Genomic DNA, 20,895 nt, shown 5'->3' with positions numbered 1-20,895 from the left:
TTGTTTATTTTAGAATTTTATGATATTTCATGTATTTCTATTTTAACTTTAACATTTCGGTTGGCGAAAATATTGATGTAAAATCTAAATCTTAACATTATTTTATTTAAAGATGTTTACGAAACTTTTTAATGATTAAAGGTTGTTTATTAAACAAAACTTTATCCAAAATTAACGGTATAAATATTTTAAAAGTTTAAGTTCATTTTTTTTAACTTTTAAAATTTGTTGGTCATGTTTTGCACTTTTTAAAAAGATTATGGACGTTTTTTGCACACACCACGTGGTTCAAATATATTATTAATTTAACATTTTCTCTATATCTAAAAACTTATCAATGTAAAACTCTTGAAATCCCATCATTGAATACAATAATCAATGTTATAATAATAATTAAATGGTTTTAGTATTATGTAAACTTGTAACATATGACGTTTTTGCATTCATGTCTCAACATCGACGATTTAGAATTACATTGTTTATACTAAATACAAAGTGGATTGCATCCACATTATTTACTTAATAAAGACGTCCATCTTTATTTACATACTGTAGATCGTTAGGCAAACTTGATCCACGACGTTTATGTATCTACATAAAATTTAAGTTTACTTGAGATAGCATTGAAATTTTAGCTTATTAAATTCAAAATTATAGTATTTAATTTTACTACTACTTCATCGTTTACGACTTTATTGAATGTAACATAATTTTAAATTACAAGTTACAAGTCTTAGAACATAAATTTTAATATATTAAACCAATTTAAATATAAAAATATCTATAGAAATATCAACATATAAATTTAAAACTATGTTTTTAACTTAAAATTTTGTTTTTTATTTTGGGTGTTAAGAAATTTGGTATAAAAAGGGTTAGTATTTTGAATTTTTTAAAGTTAAAAGGATATTGATGAAATTATTTAATAGTAAAAGAATATTTCCGAAATAAAAACTTTTAACTTTTTCAATACAAAACCAAGATACTTTTCTAAATTTTCGATTTATTTTTGAAAGGTTATAGATATTGTTTACATAAACTTCGAAGTTCACGGGCTTTTCCTTTAATAAATTTTAAAGTCCGATAATCCCTACTTTTTGAAACCTACACTGTCGTATTAATTCGATGTACACGTGTGACGTGTCTTTCAAAATCATGCGCCTCGTCACTCGATTCATCTACGCCCTGTTACATATCAGTGAACTTAGTGAATGGTTTGTTTTTCTTTATTGGTCAATACAATCTTGGACAAAAAAGAGAGAGTATGTATGCACCAGCCAAAATGAGTTTTGTAGATGATATCTGTATATGAGTTTTTGTTAATGTGAAATCCTTGACATCTAAATATGTCATTCAAGATGGCACCTTTTTGGTTCATTACTGCAGGACCATTAGGAGAAAAATAGTCCATTAGAAGAGTTCGAGTCCCTTGTTTTTTCTACAACGGATTCTGAACATCTAAACAAGCATCCGATTATCTTTTTATCAGGGCACGAGCTTCCCGAATCAAATTCTGCCATTTTCAAACAAATTCTGCGTCCATCAGGAGGAAAAAATATATAGATGGGCAACGAGGCAGGATGGAGCTGGTGGCGGTTTTTCATTGTGGCGGGAGTGGCGGTCACTGGATTTCTTTTTCCTAGCAGCAGTGCTTCACAACAGGAGCAATTGATGGAGACTCAGCCCGTGGTATCCAGGATTGCGTTTGGATCATGCGCCAACCAGGATGCTCCTCAGGTTTTTGTCTTGCTTGTTTGTTTGTTTGTTTGTTGTTTCCTTTTCAATGAATGTCAAAAAACAGACTTGAAGCTGAAGAATGACAGTGGCAAGATTCGAGAATGAAAAAATTGGTGGAAAAAGTTCAAGATTTGAGCCTCAGTCATGTTTTAACCATAAATTTCTGTTCAAGCAAATAAGGACGCCAGCGTTGTACGACCAAAACAACGGCCACAAGTTCTTGCTCATGAACTAGTTTCCCACGATCTCTAATAGATAAAACATGAGCGAAAATAAGCAATCGGCCTCTTGGATTGAAGGAGAACCTCACCAATACCAAACCTGGATGAATCAGTTTCGATTTCAAATGGTTGAGAAAATTTTGGTAGTGCTAATTTATGTAATGCAACCATAGCATTCTTCAATCTTTCTAACGCCACTTGAGCCTTTTTGTTCCATTCAATATCTCCCTTTTTAAATAAATTACTCAACGGAGCTGCTAGGCTGCCATAATTGTTCACAATTTTTCGGTAATAACCAATAATCCAAGAAAACCATGGACTTTCTTGATGTTGGAACAGGCCACTCAAACATAGCCCTCAACTTCTCTGGATCAGCTTCGACTTCCTTGCTGGAAATTAGATGTCCAAGATACGCCACCCTTTTTCTAACAAACTGGTACTTTGCTTGATTAACAAAAAGCTGAGTTTCCCAAAGAACAGAGAGGACTATGCATAAATGCTTGACATGTTCTTCTATCACACGACTGTACTAAACTGTCATCAAAGAGCACCAATACAAATTTCTGCAAATATTGATGGAACGTTTTGTTCATCAAGGCTTAATTGATATTAATTGGAGAGGAAATAGCATTGCAGGGGCTTGAACGTAGGACTTCCCTGGACCACCTGCTCTGGTACCATCTTAAATTATCAATTCAATCCAATAGCTTAAACTAGTAGGTGAAAATAAATTTAATATAATAGCTAACATATATGATGTAAGAACCCAATCAAAGTAAGCAGTTAGATTGATTAATAAACTAATCATGAATAGAGATGTGCAATTCTAGGCTTTTAGGTTGCATATGCTAAGAAAATAACTAGTAAGCATTTGATTGTTTTTAGTCAATGAATAACTAAGAATAGCAAGATGATCCCTAAAATCTAGACAAGACCCATTTTCATTGAGTTTATCCTTTTAAATTTCATGTTCTTTAAGTTTCTTTGCATATATAAATTACGACACACAAAAACTCCCCTTTGGTTACCATTTGAATTCCACAATTAGCTAAATATATAGAGATTTCCTGAGGATCGGCTCCATACTTGACTATTACTATGTTATAGAGTTAGTAGTAGGTTTGGTGAAATTATAAATACATTTGTTTAGTTAAGAGTTCGTAGGCGACCACGGAATTTCTCGCTAACAAGTCACTAATGGGGTGTCATCTTAGTTGAAATTCACAGTTGCACCTCTTGATACTTAGGTTATGTAGTTTCTTAGATTTACTATGTATTCTTTTGAGACTTAATATCTTTTCATTATCCTTGAAAAAAAGGCGTACACCTCACATGGAGTTGTTTTTTTTGCAGCCAATCTGGAACTCCATAATCAACTTTGACCCGCATGTTTTCATTTGGCTTGGCGATAACATCTATGGAGACATTAGGCGTCCATTCAAATTATTTGGTCGAGAAAGGACGGTGGGACCATGGAAAAATGTTCCACGTTTCATTCCTTCATCTAAGCAGGAAATGATGCTCAAATACAATAAGGGCAAGACAATTCCAGGCTATTCTTGGCTTAGACAGAGGACCAAGGTGCCAGATCCATTAAATTCATCGAAAATTTTATTACATTATTTGATTTTAAAATGACAAATTTTAAGAAGTGGGTGGGTACCTTTGATTTTTAGTCGGTTGCATTGTGTTGTTTTAGGTAATCGGTGTCTGGGATGACCATGATTATGGATTAAATGATGCTGGAAAGGAATTTACCGAGAAGGTCACTAATCAGAAGCTTCTCCTTGATTTTTTAGATGAACCTCTTGATAGTCCAAGGTGGGAGTTCGTTTTCTACTTCTACATATTATTTGTCTAACCTAAAGGTTGTGCTTCTTTGGTTTATCTTATTATTATTTCTCCATATCAATCAATAGTTTAAAATAAAAGAAGAAAAGATGAAGTGGGGAATTTCTCTCTTAGAATGTATATTAATCAGAATTCACACAACTTTCTTCCTTATCGAACGAGGAAAAACTCACTGTTTATATACAGTTTAAAAGAATGATAAATCATAATAAAAGAAGAGGAACAATACAACAATATAGCAGATACGTGCAACGCGTAACCAAGCCATTGGAGAATGCGACTAACATGAATAGCTGAGATATTTTGGAATTTTCCTTTTCAAACCTGAGATGGAGTTTATGCAGTGGCCACACATCAGCTGCCAGGTATTGCTGATTCATCAGATTGACCGTGGTTTGACCGACTATTCTTTTCCTCAATAATATTAATCTTGCAGTTTATTCCGTATATTAGATTACTTCGTAGTACTTACTTCCATTAACTAATATTAGAAAGTTGATGCTGGTATTTAAAAATTTTGTTGGCATTATGCATTTTGTTAAATATTATATGAAATTTGCCTTGATCCATCAACTTAAGCTTTTGGGTTGAATTGATGATTTAAGATGGTATCATAGGAGTAACAAACATTCTCCAACTTCTAATTCTCTTTGTTCTTCTTCTTGTAAGTCCTTACTAGATGTCTTTGATCTTGATGTTCCAATTGTCCCATAGGAAAGGTATCTATAAACGTGACAAGATCCCATTGCTAACTATCTTCTTATCATAGATTATCCGACAGACATAAACCTTCGGGTCCAAAATAACCAACAAGTTTGTTCCAAAAAGTACATTGGAGGCCCAAAATGATTTGAATTGGAAATTAACAATGATGGAAGAGATGAATGTGCTTAAACAAAATTGCACATAGGACATAGTTGAACTACCTAGAGGTAAGAAAACAGTTGGATGTAAGTGGGTGTTCACGGTAAAATGTAAAGCTGACGGTAGTTTTGAAAGGTACAAGGCCACATTGGTTGCTAAGAGGCCTATTCAGACCTATGGAGTTGGTTATCAAGAAACATTTGCTCTAGTTGCTAAAATCAATTCTATCAGAACTTTGCTCTTTGCGTAGTTAACTTTGATTAGTCTCTTTATCAACTAGATGTTAAGAATGTCTTTCTCAATGGGGAACTTGAAGAAGTATTTATGGACTTGCCACTTGGTTTTGAGATGGATCTTGAGATTAACAAAATGTGCAAGTTAAAGAGATCATTATACGGCCTTAGACAGTCTCCTAAAGCTTGGTTTGAACTTTGAACGTTTTGGAAAAGCAGTCACAAGCTATGGATTCAGTCAAAGTTAAGCCGATTATACAATGTTCTATAAACATACAAGGACAAGGTTATGACTTTGATAGTTTACGTTGATGATATCATTCTTACAGGCAATAGTGAGACAGGATTGATTCTTGTGAAGAAAAAGTTTGCCGATGATTATCATCAAAGACCTAGGAACTTTAAAATACTTCCTAGGCATGGGGTTTTCCAGGTTCAAAAGTTGCATTATTGTGAACCAAAGGAAGTCTATTCTTGTTATGCTAAAAGAGATAGGTTTACTTGAGGCAGAAACTCCCATTGAGCAGAATGTGAATGGAAGCTGCATTCAAAAATGATATAGGAAAGAGAAAAGTACCAGAGATTTGTGGGGAGACTCATATATCTTTCTCACGCACGTTTTGACATCGCTTTTATAGTGAGTGGTAAGTCAGTTCATGCATGCTCCTGGGCCAGCTCACTTTGATGTAGTTTACAGAATCCTAAGATATTTGAAGGGTACGCCAGGAAATGGCATATTTTTTAAAAGATAGGGCAAGTAACACAACTGATGCTGATTGGGCAAGTAACACAACTGATACTGATTGGGCAAGTAACACGATTGAGGGAAGATCTACTTTTGGTGAAATCTGGTTACTTCGCGGAGTAGAAAACAAAGTGTGGTTGAAAGGAGTAACGCAGAAGCAGAATTTAGAACTTTAGCCATGGTGTTTGTGAGAGTATATGGATAAAAAGACAGTGGAAAGAATTGAGATTCACTCATACAATGCCCATCTGCATTTACTGTGATAATAGGGAACCAATTTCCATTGCTCACAAGTGAGTCCTTTATAGCAGGAAAACATATTGAAGTCGATAAACACTTTATAAAGGAAAATATCGATGTGGGAGTAATATGCATACCTTACCTTCCGACATTAGAACAAATTGCAGATGTGTTAACTAAAGGTCTTCCAAAGTGGCAATTCAACAACTTGATTGACAAACTAGCAATGGCTGATATCTTCAAACCAACTTAAGGGGGAGTGTTGATTATTTCCCTTCTTGTAGATATTGTATTGTATTGGTTGTATCTTTTTTTTTTTTGAAAAGAAGACAAGTCTTAAATTTAATTTATAAAATCAAGACTAGTGCTCAAAGTACAAGTGAACTATATAACGCACAAATAGAGAGACTAAGGATTAGTAGACGCACTCGGACATTTCTACTAGGTTGACACCCCATTGCGCCCGCATCATATCCTCCAAATGACTATTATCATAATGAACAATCAATCAAATATGAGCCAAATCCTCCCCCAACCATACAAAGACTCTTTGAGAGAACAATATCAACTTATGCAAAACAAATACAAGAAGTAAATCCGAAAAAATTTCTCTTGTAGGCTTCTTTATTACTCTCATTGTATAATTCTCTTGTGCTCTGAGTTTAATTATTAATAAAGAAGTTTGTCTTTGTTTTAAAAAAAAAGAATACAAAAAAAAAAGAAATACAAAGAGACAACAAAAATACAACAACTATAAGAAGAACTAACAATCTGGAAAAATAAAAAGCCCTCCTATTTAAGCTAATCTCCTGAATGCTAAAAACTTTAAATTCTTTTTTACGGGAGCACCAAGCTGAAGCATTACGGACTGCTGAGTCAAAACGGTTTAACCACCTCATCTCCTTGTCGTGAAATGTCCTTTGATTCCTTTCAAACCACAAATCTGCAAAAAAGTCTTTAAGCACGTTCTCCCATAAGAGTTGCTGTTTCTTTTTCAAATTATCACCCAATAAAAATTGCTGTTCTTTAAGACCAAAGTTATTTCCAAAGACCCAAGCAGTTCGAAAAACTGAAAACAATTTACTCCAATAGTTTGCACAATACGGGAAATCAAAGAACGACTGCTGTAACTCCTCCCCTTCATTTTTGCATAGTGGACACATGGATGGAGAAAGGAAACTATCCATAAGCTTCCTTTGCATAACCGAGGAGCAGTTTAAAGCCCTGAAAATCATTATCCAGCTGAGAATGTTGACTCTCCTTGGGCTTTTAGTCTTCCATAATGCTTTGTATAAACTGCCATTTATTGGCGAAGAAGGTGAAAGGTGAGAGGTTAATGACTTTACTGAAAATTTGCCTGAAGGTTCCAACAACCATTCTCTTTTATCTAGATTGTTATTATTGAAAAGCCGTAAAAGAAAAATATGGCATTGAGTTATGTGGAAACCCGAGAACCGGAAGAAAAACCACGATCTATTTTTTTTTTCTTATATTAACAAAAGGTACAATGGGAAAAAATAAATAGACAAAGGAAAGAATATTAGGGTTAATCTATCCTTGGCCTTAAGCCCACTAATTCCAACATAATATTTGTTTATAATATAATTATGTATAGTCGTCCTTTATTGTAATTTCATATTCCCTAGATTAGGGTTTCTTTGTTGCCTATATATATTTACCTTTAGCCTTGTTTATAATCATAAGATCATTATCTTTTCTCTAAAAAGTACTGCGAACATGGTATCAGAGCCCATTTAGGGTTTCAAATATTAGTTTATTTTTTCTCTTTGACTGCTGCGTTCACACAAGGTTAGAGTTAGGCTCTAGGGTCATTGGCTGTTTTTCACTGTTGTAATTGCTGTACTATACTAGGATTTTCTTTTGGCCTTTGGATTTTCCTTGGTTTAAGATGTTGGCGCTAGTACAGATATGCCTCCTCTCCCCTCCCCCCTCTTTGGCTTCTCTATTTTTCTCACTATATAATTCTCTTGTATTTTGAGATTTACATTAATAAAGAAGCTTGTCTCCCTTTAAAGAAAAAAGAAGGTGTTCTTCACATCCAACTGACGAGTACTCCACACTTTAGCCACTGTCATTGCAAGGATAATGTGAATAGTAGGGGTTTTAACAACAGGACTAAATATTTCATGAAAGTCAATGCATGAGTAGTTGATGAAATCATTTTGCTACCGAATGAGCCTTACACCATTCAATTGTCTTATCAAATTTCCTTCCGACAAGAGTCACATTGACGAAAATTTAGGAACTATACTACTTACAAGGAAAGAGATATTGATAGGCCACCAGTTTTACATCATTATGTTCGTAGAGGAAAAAAGGGCAAGGAGGTGGTTACTAGTGAGTTGGGTGAGTCATCCAATGGCTAGGATGATCATCTTGGGTAGTTTATGGTGATTAGGTATTGGTTATACAAGGAGTTATTTTACGGTTGTTAAGTATTGTGTTCCAGTTATTAAATTATGTGTTTAAATAAGTTGTTTTGTATAGATGGGCAGGTAATGTTTGAATTGGAAGTGTGCGGGTTTCTCTCATGTGAGAGGAAAAGAAGTTTGAAGAACGATTGGTATCAGAGCCCTCAACCTGGGGAAGATCAAGAAGATGACATAAAAGAAGTTTGAAGAACGATTGGAAGCGAACGATTAGGATATTGCTTGCATTCATGTTGATGTTCAAAAATTGTCACAAATCGAGGAAACATTTTTGTCTCTTGCCAGAAGTGTTGACAAGTTAATGGTGCAATACGAACAACAACGCAAAAATGAAGATGATACACGTATTGACGTACATTGTTGGCTTCTTTAGTTTTCGGTGTTGCAGCTAGAGATCAGCCCTCTGTGTCGATGGCTCATGATTCAGGCATGGTGATATGGATTATGGCAATCGTGATCATAACAAATTTTAAAAATTTGAAATACCAATTTTTAATGGAGTGGATCCACATTCTTGGTTATTTCGAGCAGATCGATACTTTCAAATCCATAAGCTTACAGATTTTGAGAAATTGACCGTGGTAGCCATTAGTTTTGAAGCAGTGACGCTTGATTGGTATTGGGCAACAAACAAACGTGAATTGTTTTTGAGTTGGAATGATTTGAAATGTTGATTGTTGATACGTTTTCGTTCTCCATGTTAGGGTTCGATTTGTGGTCAATTCTAGGCAATTAAACAGCAAATGACAGTGGAAGAATTTCGTAACCGTTTTGATCGATTGTTGGCTCCTTTCTCCCAATTAACGTCGGAAGTTCTGGAGAATACATTTTTAAATGAGCTTAAACCATGGATTCGGCATGAAGTTGAATGTTGGGAGCCAGTGGGCTTGTCTAATATCATGAAAATTGCTCCGTTAGTGGAAAATCGTGAATTAACTTAGGCTGAGTCCAATGTTTGAGCTTCCTTCACCTTTAAGTCAAAGATGCACGACAATTCTACTTCCACGTGGCATCACGGAGTGACAACAAAAAAATTTATGATTGATCCCCAATGCGTACCATTAGTTTGCATGATGTTTCTGTTAGGATACCTCAAAAGCTGACTGTCTATTACTTTCAAAACAAGATTACAGCCCAAAACCAAGACACTCCAACCGAATCACAAGCACGTCCTTGTTGAAGTGTTAACAGAAAGAACATAAAGCCATACAGTAAAATGAAATGACTAAGGAGCACCACACTATAGTTCACGTAAACACAACCATTACAAGGAAAAATAAAAACCAAACGAAGAAACCTGGACTCTGCTCTCTCCTCCTCAAGGATCCGACAGCCTCTACTTTTCTCTCCAAAAAACATTTGTACCCCTCTATGCTCCCCTGCCCCCTTTTTAATTACCCACTACTAACTAACTGTGGGCCCCTCTTGCTGGTCCCCGATCTCCTTGCTTTCCTCCCTTCCACCACGTGTATTCTCTTGGTTGGATTCATGGACATTTTTCTCGATGCCACTTGTTTCCTCCTTATTGCTCTCATGTTTCTTCTTATTTCTCCTATTATACGTAAATAGGATTGGGGGCCTAGCAGTTTCCAACAATGGGTCTTCACGCAAGTGATCACAAACATCCATACGACTCTAAGTTTCAAGCCAAGCATGAGAAGGGTTTATGTTCTCATCGTGATGAGAAGTTCACGGCTGGTCATTAGTGTAAAGCTCGTGATTTGCGTGAATTATGTATTCTGCTGACGAGGAGTTTGAAATTTTGGATGATAGTGAGGAAGATTCTGCAGTCGATTTACAACAAGCCTCAGTAGAACCAGTAATCGAATTATCATTAAATTCCGTTGTGGGATTAACCACACCTAGCACCATGAAAAAAACCACACCAAGCACCATAAAAATTATTGGTAATATTTTCGGGCTTGATGTTGTTGTCCTAATTGATTGTGGAGCCACCCATAACTTTATTAGCAATAAGTTGGTGGAGAAATTGAATTTTTTTGTTGTGGAAACTTCTCGTTATGGTATGATTATGGGTATAGGTTAGGGGTGAGCATGATAGACCGAAAACCGAGTTAACCGACCAAACGAAGTCGATCAGTTGGAAAATAAAAGGGTTCGGTTTCGGAAAGTTTCAAACCGAGAATTTCTAAAAGTATTTGCAAGTGTTGAACCGACTCGACCGACCGATCGACCCTTATTCATTGACGTCGAGATCGGTTTTTTCAAAAAATCGATTCCGATCGACCGATGATCCCTAATCGATAATGCTGTCAAGGGTAAGGGAATTTATGAGACAGTATAATTACAATTGGGTGAATTAACAGTGGTTGATAGTTTTCTTCCTTTGGATTGGGGTGAAGTTGATGTCATATTAGGAATTGGGCGTTACCGAAGTGGATTTGGGAAATTTGTTGATGATGACCACTCAAGATTTGAAGTCAAATCATTTTAAAGGGAGATGCAAGTCTAACGAAGACACAAGTGAGTCTCAAATACATGGTCAAGTCATGGACGTACAATGACCAAGGATTTCTAGTCGAATGTTGAGTTTTAGAGGGTGGTGTTTCTTTGGCCGAACGGACTGGGGTTGAGATTTGTTGATGTTTTTTAGTGGTCTAATGAACTTCCACCCTGTAGAGACATTGAACATCACATTCATTTGTAACCAAGCACTAATCCAGTTAATGTTCGACCTTATTGCTATGCTTACCATCAAAAAAATGAAATGGAAAAGTTAATACAAGATATGTTGACTTTTAGTGTCGTCAGGCCAATTCTAGCCCTTACTCTAGTCTGATATTACTTGTCAAGAAGGGTGGGGGTGGAGATTTTGTGTGGATTATCGTGCTCTTAACAACGTTACTATTCCAGATAAATTTCCGGTTCCCGATGGTTGATGAGTTGAATGGAGCAACATCGTTCTCTACGATAGATCTTAAATTTGGGTATCATTAAATACGTATTCATCCGGCTGATATTGAGAAGACATCTTTTCACACACACGAAAGGCATTATGAGTTTGTTGTTATGCCATTCGGTCTGACCAACACCCCTTCTATGTTTCAAGCTTTAATGAATAAGGTTTTTCGCCCATTTTTCGTGCAGGTTTATCCTTGTTTTATTTGATGATATTTTGTTTTGTAATCACACATTAAATGATCACGTCCATATTTATCCGTAGTGTTGAAGGTGTTGAGGGATAATGATAGGCCAGGCTATGGTGCAACTTGATACCAGCATAGTGAAAAAGCTTCGTCCAAAAATGACTAAGAGAAGTTTTATCTCGATCTGAAACAATGGATTGAGGAAAACCATGATGCCGAACTACTGCTTTAACAAATAAATTAGCCACATTCTTGGCATTAAATGGATGTTTTAGAGGAAGAAAATGTGCAGCTTTACTCAAACGATCAACAATCACGAAAATAACATCATACCCTCGAGCTTTAGGCAATCCTTCAATAAAATCCATAGAAATATTCTCCCAAATAGCAGTAGGTATTCCCACCGGGAACAATAAACCAAAGGGACTCATGACCAAAGTTTCTTCTTTTGACTAATCAAGCACTGTTCCACATATTTCCCTATATCTCCCTTCATACCTTCCCAATATAATTCAGCAGTCAACCATTTATAAGTACGCAGAAACCCAGAATGTTCACAAAAAACTGAATCATGATAAGTATGCAAAATAGTAGGAATCAGAGAAGATGCTTTAGATATAACCAACCGACCTTTATATTTGAAATAACCATGATGGAGAGAAAACCGTGGAATGCTATCACTATTCGTGTGATGTTGTTGTATGATCGCAGCCAAGTTAGGATCGTTGTCTACCTCTTGCCACACGGTATGAAGATCAATTAAAGCTGGGACTGAAATATGATCCAAATGAATTGTTGGAGGCATCCGAGACAATGCATCAGCCAATTGTCAGGTCCTGGTTTAGATTGAACTTCAAAAACATATCCCAATAACTTGGAAATCCGGCGTTGGTGTTGAGGTTATATTACACGTTGTTTGAGCAGAAATTTGAGAGCACGTTGGTCAGTTTTGACAATAAATTTATGACCCAAAGGATAATGTCGCCAACATTGGATTGCTAGTACGACTGCCATAAGTTCCCTCTCATACATTTGTTTGGCCTGATCACGCATAGGTAAAATATGGCTGAAGTAAGCAACAGATCGCTTATTTTGGATCAAAACGGCACGCTCACCCATGCCAAATGCATCAGATTTAATTCAAAAGGTTGTGAAAAGTTTGGAATAGCCAAAACTGGCAAAGTTACCATAGCTTGCTTCAAAGTATCAAAGGCATGTTGGGCAGCTCCGTTCCATTCATAAGCACCCTTGTTCAACAAATTACTCAATGGAGTGGCAATACAACCATAATTTTGCACAAAATGTCTATAATATCAAGTGAGTCCCAAAAACCCACGAACCTCTTTGATGGAAGTAGGAATTAGCCTGCTCGAACTTTATCAGGATCGGTTTCCACGCCTCCTCCAAAAATCAAATGCCCCAAATATTCAAGTTTCTCTTGAGCAAACTGACATTTAATTTGATTAGCATATAATTTATTATCCCTTAATGCCTTCAACACTATGGATAAATGATGGACATGATCATCTAATGTGTGATTATAGTCAGAATATCATCCTCAGTCTGACGGCCAAATTGAGGTCATAAATTGTTGTGTAGAAACTTATCTTCATTGTGTTTGTTCTGAGTGGTCAAAGGAATGGAGTGAGTGGTTGCATTGGGCAAAATATTAGTATAATACCACATATCATATCACTATTGGGTTACTCCTTTTTAGGCTGTGTTTGGGCGTTCTCCACCTCCTTTACTTTTTTATGGATCCTCTAATCCAAATTCGACCGTGGATCACCAACTTTGTAATTGGGATAAGGCTAGTGATTCCACCGACCTCCACACTCTTGCAATGCTTACCCATTGACTCCTTAGGCTATTACCGGACTTTCCCTTTGTAAACCAGTCAATTGTCTCTTTACCATGGATGCTTCTAATTATTTGCCTCCAAAGAGCTGTCTTTCTTAAATCATGACTACGTCAGGGTTGCAATTTTTTATGAACTTCTTGAGGGCTGCACGCTTAGAGACATCTTTTAAACCCATTGTGTTCCAAGAGACTATCTTCATGAAAATCGAGAGAGAGAAAAGAGAGGCTGGGCTGTTATCTTAAGCCAAAATAATTCCACATTTATTGACTATTGACACAGATCCTTTGGCAGCTCCAAGGGAACTTTACTTGGAGGGAAACCATCATCATTAGAGAAAGCATTGAGATCCACCCACCCCTTCAATTTCTGTGTCAATTTTAGGGTTGGACTCGCTGAAAGCACCCACTGGTTCTTCACTACTAACACTGAAAGGCGAGTCTAAATCCTCAACAAACTGCTTCTTGAATGAATTATCGACTTGGCAGTGGGAGCCTCGCAGTAGAGTAACCATTGTGTTGGAGTTGGTGGATTTAGAACAGTTGAAAATTCTTTTAGATAAAGAATTTAGGATAAAGAATTTTAGAGAATTCTTTTAGATGAGGATAAGAGAAATATCTAGAATTATGTTGAAAGATGTAAATAAATATCTAGAATAGGTGGAATTCTAGAGAAATCTTTTGGCTTGGACTCCAAGAAATTCATGCCTATAAATAGGAGGTGTGATCCTCACTTGTGAACCAAGCAATCCAAGCAAAACAAAGCAAGTAAGCAATGTAAGCTAAGAGAAGAAGAGAGAAAGAGAGTTAGTAAGAAACTTTGTGTGAAAGTGAGTGAGTCTTCTCCAAGTGTATCATTTGTAAATTTTCTTAATAAAACTTTCTTTCTTTCTTCCAAGCGAGTGCCTCTTTCTTTTGTGCCAATTTCTTCAACATAGAAGGATAGGTAATGTTGGAGTTAGAAGAGTGTGGGTTTCTCTCATGTGAGAGGAAAAGTCTATGTAATAGTCAAATACTTTATAACAAAGGAAGTTTTTTTCGGTACCTATCTGATATTTCCATAATCTTCTCAAATAAGGCTAATCTAATACCATTAATAACTCTAGTCAACAGTTCACAATTGTACTTTGTATTCTGCGATTGGGTTTCTGGTTTCTTGGTTTTTGGTCTTCTTCTTGGGATACTTGTTATGGTTTGATTGCTGCTTTCTTCTTTTGTTTTTTATTTTTGTTTACTCGTCTTGGGTTTTGTATCTTTGAGTATTAGTCTCTTTTCGTTTTCTTTAATGACCAATCTTATATCTGATTAAAAAAGAAAAGAAAAGAGTGATAATTTTCTTGTTCTTCTGGGGACATTATTAGTCAGTTTGCTAAGCAACATTACCCATGCTACTGTGTGCGTGTGACTTGTTAGAGAGAGAGAAGGAGAGAGAAAGAGAGAGGGTGAGAGCAAAAGGGGAGGAGTGTAATAGTAAAATAGAAAGGAGAAAGGAATGGTATAAGATCAACAGATAATGAATTGTATATTAAATTTGAAAAACAATTGTGTACTTTATTGTTGGGTGGCCCTTAGACCTTGGCATTTTGTTGTGATAAATTATTATTTATTTATTTTGAGCAAGATACAAAATTTCACAGGGAGTGAGGTAACGCACCAGTAACAAGATAAATTAATTTTTATACCACTGTCATACTTGAATTGTTAATTTACTTCTTAGTAGATCTCTTCTGTTAAATTCTTAACCAAACATCTACCATTCTAGGCGCAAGCAGCATGGTGTGTATGCATCATATATGTTCGGCCCTATAGGTAAACAAATTAAGGTACAACTTAGCTTGGAGATCTTTCGATGATTCACATCTTCATAATTTGATTTTATTGATGTTTGTATTTTGTTCGTATTATATATTTAGCCTTCAGCAAACATGTTTGTGACTTGAAGTTTTCTAGGTTATCCTATTAGATACTAGATATCACCGTGATCCGCTGTTTAGTGATGGAACTATTTTGGGTACTGCTCAATGGACGTGGCTGAAGAGGGAGCTTAAGGGTCCAGAGTCGGCAGTAACAATAATTGGGTCATCCATTCAGGTGTCTCAAGCATACTTTGTCTACAAGCCTCTAGCCTGTGCACTTTTCCTGTAGATCTATGCTTACACTCATTCCGCGTTAAATCTTCCTTGCGTAACATAGCGTAGTAGTAGTGAGCTTTATTTTTATGAGTACATGTGACTGTTATTCTACAATTTAGGTTATATCAAATCTTTCCGCAACCACCAGACCTTTGTTCTATTTGGAGTCTTGGGGACGTTTCCCAAAGGAGAGAGATCTCCTTTTCAAATTGATTGCAGATAGCAAGGTAAAAATCTAATGCACACCTCTGATCCTATTTTTTATTCAAGCACCACTGTCTTTGAGGGGCATTTGGTTAGCAATAAAAAGAAAGAATTTAGTTGCTAATAATTATAGGAAAGTTATTGGGGAGTTGACACGAATAACAACGGGAGAAATGTGAGTATTTTAGTGAGAAATATGAATTTATGCGAATAACAAGTTAGTAAACCTTTTTAATTATTGGTGAACCAAACAGGGTATTGATCTTTTTTTTTTTACCTACCCAACCCAAACTTCTTAAATTACTCAAGTTGCCAAACACCAAATAATAAATTACAAACTGTAAACCAAATGGAAAAATGAAAGAGAAATCTCCATACTTTATAATTTAAAACTCAAAAATTTGCCCCTAAACTATTGTTTGCAATAATTTAGTAGTTTAAATTTCTAATGTTTTAATCCTTAACATAAAAAGTTACAAATAAACATATCATTTTTTTAAAAAAATAACAATGATGTAGTCTATATCGTTTATGAACACATTTACTCTTTGATTGGTTTATCTATTTAAATACACAAGGAATATCATTAAATTTTAATGCCATTTTTTTTGACGGATTAAATTATTAGGGGGCGTTTGACCAACTTGGTTGGCTTAAAGAGTTTGTGGGTCTTCTTAACAAAACCAGAAAAATATGGAAGAGGTAGAAGAAGATTGCAAGAGAAACCCTCGACTTCCATATACAGATGGTCTCTGAGAAAAACTCTTGCAACCAACAGCAGGTTAACTCTAATAGAAAGGAAATATTCCTCAACCATTTCATAGAATACAATTAAGGAAGTTAGAAATCAGGGATATACCCATGCCCCACAGCAAGAAACTTCTCGTTAATGGGTTTTGGGCCATTTTACATGAGAAAAAGGATAAACAACAAACCCGAAGCGCAACTAACCTGAAGCCAACTACTAATAGGCTGTTAGAGAGCTTCCACGACTAAAAAACATCAATTTTAAACTCTTTTACACTATGGACCTAGAGTTCACAACTCTCCATACTTCAAAACTTCTTGGTGTTCACCATCCCACCCCTCATCTTAGACACCCTCTTACAAACTTTTAATTACAGGTATTAAATTGTTACCAATTTGAAGTAGAGGTTAAACCTAATTTACATATCATGTGAAGTATTTGTATTGTATATGGGTGACATCCCTTTTGGTTTTTCCCTTTTGTACACTTGGGATATTTCATCATCAATGAAGTTGTTTCTTATCCAAAAAAAAAAAAAACATTATATGAAGTAGACTGAGCTCTAATCCTTGTGCTTGTGATAATTTCTTGTCAAGATGAATACTCCATGATCTATTTTGTTCTCTTATGCATTATGTCTTTTCCTTCTTTCTGTCTTTGTATGGATTAAGAGAAAAGGAGTTTTCTTCATAAGCGGGGATGTTCATTTTGGAGAAATTTCACGCTCTGATTGTGCTGTCGAATATCCGCTATTTGACATAACCTCAAGTGGTCTTACTCAAGCAGTTGAAAGGGCTGTTCCCCGACCATTACAATTTTTAGTGAGGTTTCTTGCGTGGTTGACGCCATCTACGATGAGAGTTATGAAAAGCAAATGCAGATACAATTCCTGCACGTTCGGTATGCATGCCAATCGCTTAATATTTAGTTTAGATGTTCTTCACTGTTTCGCCTCTCTTTTGTGTACAAATTGTCGGTTCCTTTTAGGCCAACCAAATTTTGGAGTCGTTGAAATTGATTGGGGTGCAAGTCCTGTAAGAATCAAAATGGAAGTGCGGGATACGAACGGACTCACTGTGGTAGGTGTAAATATCCCTTTGAGTTCATTGCGTCCAGGAAACAACGAGTATTTGTGCAGTAATGGTATGGGAGAGTATCAGAGGCATTGTCTTCTGGAAGTCCATTTGGGATGGATTGTCCGATATCGCCTGGCAATTTTGTTTTATAGTACTTTGACGTGTAAGTTATGAAATGTGCAATTATGAATTGAAATTCTATGCAAATAAATTGCCAGGCACTAGTAGTGATGGTCAATTTACTTTCTATATTGCAGTACTCCTCCTCGCTTCGCTGGGAATTGGTTATGTGGCCACTTTGACTTGCAGGAAGTGCATCCGCAAATGCAAGCGTGACTAACCGGTGTTTTCACCTTTCTTCTTACTTGTGGCTGGATATATTAGGCCGGTCTAGTTGCAATTTGAATTATGTTTTATATGAGTAGGTGTTCGACAAAAAATCTGCATTGTATTCTTTTGAAAAGTGTCCTCAAATTTTGTTAATTTTGAAAAAATATTTTTGTTTTTTTTTATCTCAAATTTGATTTTTAAATTTAAAATGCAGGATTATATTAAGAAAAGACAAAAACATTTATAAATATAGTATATAAATATAGTATGTCATGTTATAAATCCAATTCAATTTTTTAAAATTAAAATATAATATTATGTAATGTATTATATGTTAAATTAGGTTAAACTCTAAGTTTGGCCCCCTAAGATTGAATAAAGTTAAAACTTAAAAATTAAGTTCATATGTAGTTGTTATGGTTAAATAATTTCTATCCATAAGACTATTTACTAAGAAGCTTTTCTCAAACACTAGGGGAGTAAATTCTAATTATAAAGCATATGAACTAATAATTTATTTCAAATCATGAAGACCAAATTTTGAAGAATTTTAATAAATTATATAACATACGTAACAATAACTATACACATTTTTTAACGAGAAATTTTCGTAAATATAATAAACTTTTTTTTTTATATATTTCAGATTCGTCCTTCCGTTTTTATTTGTTGCGATTTTTTCTGTCGTATTTATTCCTTTCCTCTTTTTTCTTTTTGCTGCGATTTCTTTTAATCGTTTTTGTTTTTTTCCTCTATTTTTTTACGTTGTTTAGATCTGGGTAACCAAATCTGATTTTTTTTCAATTTGTCTTTGTTCTTTTCTTTTCTTTCCATTTTTCCATCGTCTTTCTCTTTTCTTCATTTTTTTACGTCGTTTAGATTAGGGTAACTAAATCTAAAAAATCTTGAAAAAAATCGTTTAGATTGAACGTGTACCAATGAATCTTGAAAGAAATAAACCATCGTGTAAACAAATCAAACGATCGTGTACTAAAAGAATCTTGAAAAAATTCGTTTAGCCAAATCTAAACGATCATGTACCAAATTTTGAAAAAAGAAATCCTCAAATTTAAACGATTGCTAAATTTAAACGACCAAATCTAAACAATCGTGTAACCAAATTAAATGCCAAATTTAAAAGTCAAATATAAACGTGTACTAAACAGTAGCCAAATCTAAATGATCACGTACCAAATACATTTTTTTGTATTTTTCATTATAGGCCTATAGATTTTTTTCGTTTTCAAAATTATTATATAAAGTGTAAATATTTTGCCGCTTTATTATATCTATAGTATATATAAAAGCCTCAATGTGGAGAAACTTTTTTCTCTTCATTATACCCTTGAGTATAGTTCGATGTTCCAAATCACTTTATGGTTTTATGGTAAATTCATTTTTTTAACATATATAATTATAAAAAGCACACCTTTTCCACTACTAGTGGAAGTATGCACAAAGTGAAAAGTTATGCAAATGGTTTTTCATTTACTCACCATTTTTTAATTAATTATACTTAAGTTTAGTGGCATTAAAGTATATGATGTGAAGTTGAAATCCAAATGGATTTTCATTTACATTTTAGAAATTAGTTACAAATTAAATATCTTATTAATTCTAATTAATAATACAAATTTAAAGACTTGAAGTTGAAAAGTTTTTGTAACATTTTTTTCTACTGTATAAAAAAGATTTTCTTGATTTTTTTCTACCAATGTTGTTATTGAGAAATTTAGATTCATCCAATGGATTATGTAATAGGACAAGATTGGTATATCAATCATTCAACAAAATTATTATACATGCTAAAATAGCAACGAATGAACATGCAGGAAAATAAAATTTTTCTTTCACGAATACCATTAAACTCATTTAATGACGATGGACATCCATTCAAGTTGAAGAGAACAATTCCCCATTCATTTATGCTTTACAATGACAATTAACAAAGCACACGGACAAACAATTTCTAATGTTGGAATCTATCTTCTTGGAAAATGTGTTTCCTCATGGATAATCTTATATTGCAGTATCTAAAGAAATTTTAGTGAAGACAACAAAAGTTTGGAAGCTTATAGGTGACAATAAGTTACCTTCAAATTGTATAAAAGATATTATTTATAAAGAAATCTTTTTTTGATATATGCAAGCCTTACATTTAAATTTTTATATTTTAATCTAATTATTATAACTTCTTCCCATGTATATCTAACTCTATTACATTTTGAATTTTGTACCTTTAAATTTAGCACAACTTAAACATATATATGCAATGTTTACTATAGTCTAAAGCTATGCATTATACGTGCATGACATATTAATTAATTAACTAATTTGAATCATAAAAAACACACAATAAAACATCAAAATTTGAATCATCTTATATTAATTAATTAACTATATTAGAATGTTACTAACCGTAAACTAACATAAGTTTGGAAGGATATTTTCGACAAAAAATGTTTGGAAGAAGAAATGCATATATGGTTTTGTTACAAAATCAACAATGAAGCAATACGAAAAACGTAAAGATCGACATAGAGATATACATGGTTCTTCACTAATAGTGTGTTTAGCTACATCCACATACAGAGGAAAAACAAATATCATTAGAGAGAGAATGTTTAGTATAAATACAACTTCACTAGGTTAGGAAGTTTATAAAGTTTATATCTTGCACTCTTCTAAACCTTAAAGTAAAAAATGTAAATAATTACATATGCTCAATTATGAAAACTAAAAAATTAGATTGATTTTATAACGAGACGTCAATACTGGGTTATTTGTAGCGCTGCATAAAGAAGTTAAAGCATTCTGACATATTTGTTTTAATATCGTATATACATAAAAATTTAAATGGTAATAAAGTATTAAAAAGTCAATAAAAAAATACAAAGCCAGCTTTTCATATGATGTTCATATCGGTTATAACGTCCAATAAAATAAGAGACAATAATTTAGTCAACTATTCCCAATTGCCAACGTTTGAAAACGGGAGACTGTCTAGTTTTTTGAAAAGATCCATCTTTAAACATTACCCATGTTCATAAATAAGTGCTTTTTAAGAATAATAATAAGAGACACTATTTAAACTTTAGAG

The 20,895-nt window shown here is 34.4% G+C and overlaps 1 protein-coding gene across 4 annotated transcripts; it reads left to right on the top strand.

The window, feature by feature from the left end:
- The first annotated feature begins 1,230 nt into the window (after positions 1-1,230).
- LOC103493872 (uncharacterized) lies at positions 1,231-17,977 on the top strand. Of its 4 annotated transcripts, XM_008454826.3 has the most exons (9): positions 1,233-1,737; positions 3,312-3,539; positions 3,658-3,779; positions 15,068-15,128; positions 15,256-15,396; positions 15,557-15,664; positions 17,061-17,289; positions 17,377-17,628; positions 17,723-17,977. In XM_008454826.3, exons 1-9 carry the CDS (start codon positions 1,564-1,566, stop codon positions 17,803-17,805), a joined length of 1,398 nt encoding a protein of 465 aa, XP_008453048.2. In that variant the 5' UTR covers positions 1,233-1,563; the 3' UTR covers positions 17,806-17,977. The 4 variants fall into 4 exon arrangements, with proteins under 4 accessions (XP_008453047.2, XP_008453049.2, XP_008453048.2 ...); XM_008454825.3 differs by having other exon boundaries at positions 1,231-1,737; positions 17,061-17,628; XM_051087655.1 differs by lacking the exon at positions 1,233-1,737 and adding an exon at positions 1,823-2,632 and having other exon boundaries at positions 17,061-17,628.
- Positions 17,978-20,895: the final 2,918 nt, after the last annotated feature.

This window comes from Cucumis melo, chromosome 7 (assembly GCF_025177605.1).
Source record: "Cucumis melo cultivar AY chromosome 7, USDA_Cmelo_AY_1.0, whole genome shotgun sequence".
Classification (NCBI taxonomy): Eukaryota; Viridiplantae; Streptophyta; class Magnoliopsida; order Cucurbitales; family Cucurbitaceae; genus Cucumis; species Cucumis melo.
This window is presented reverse-complemented; position numbering and strand designations above follow the sequence as displayed.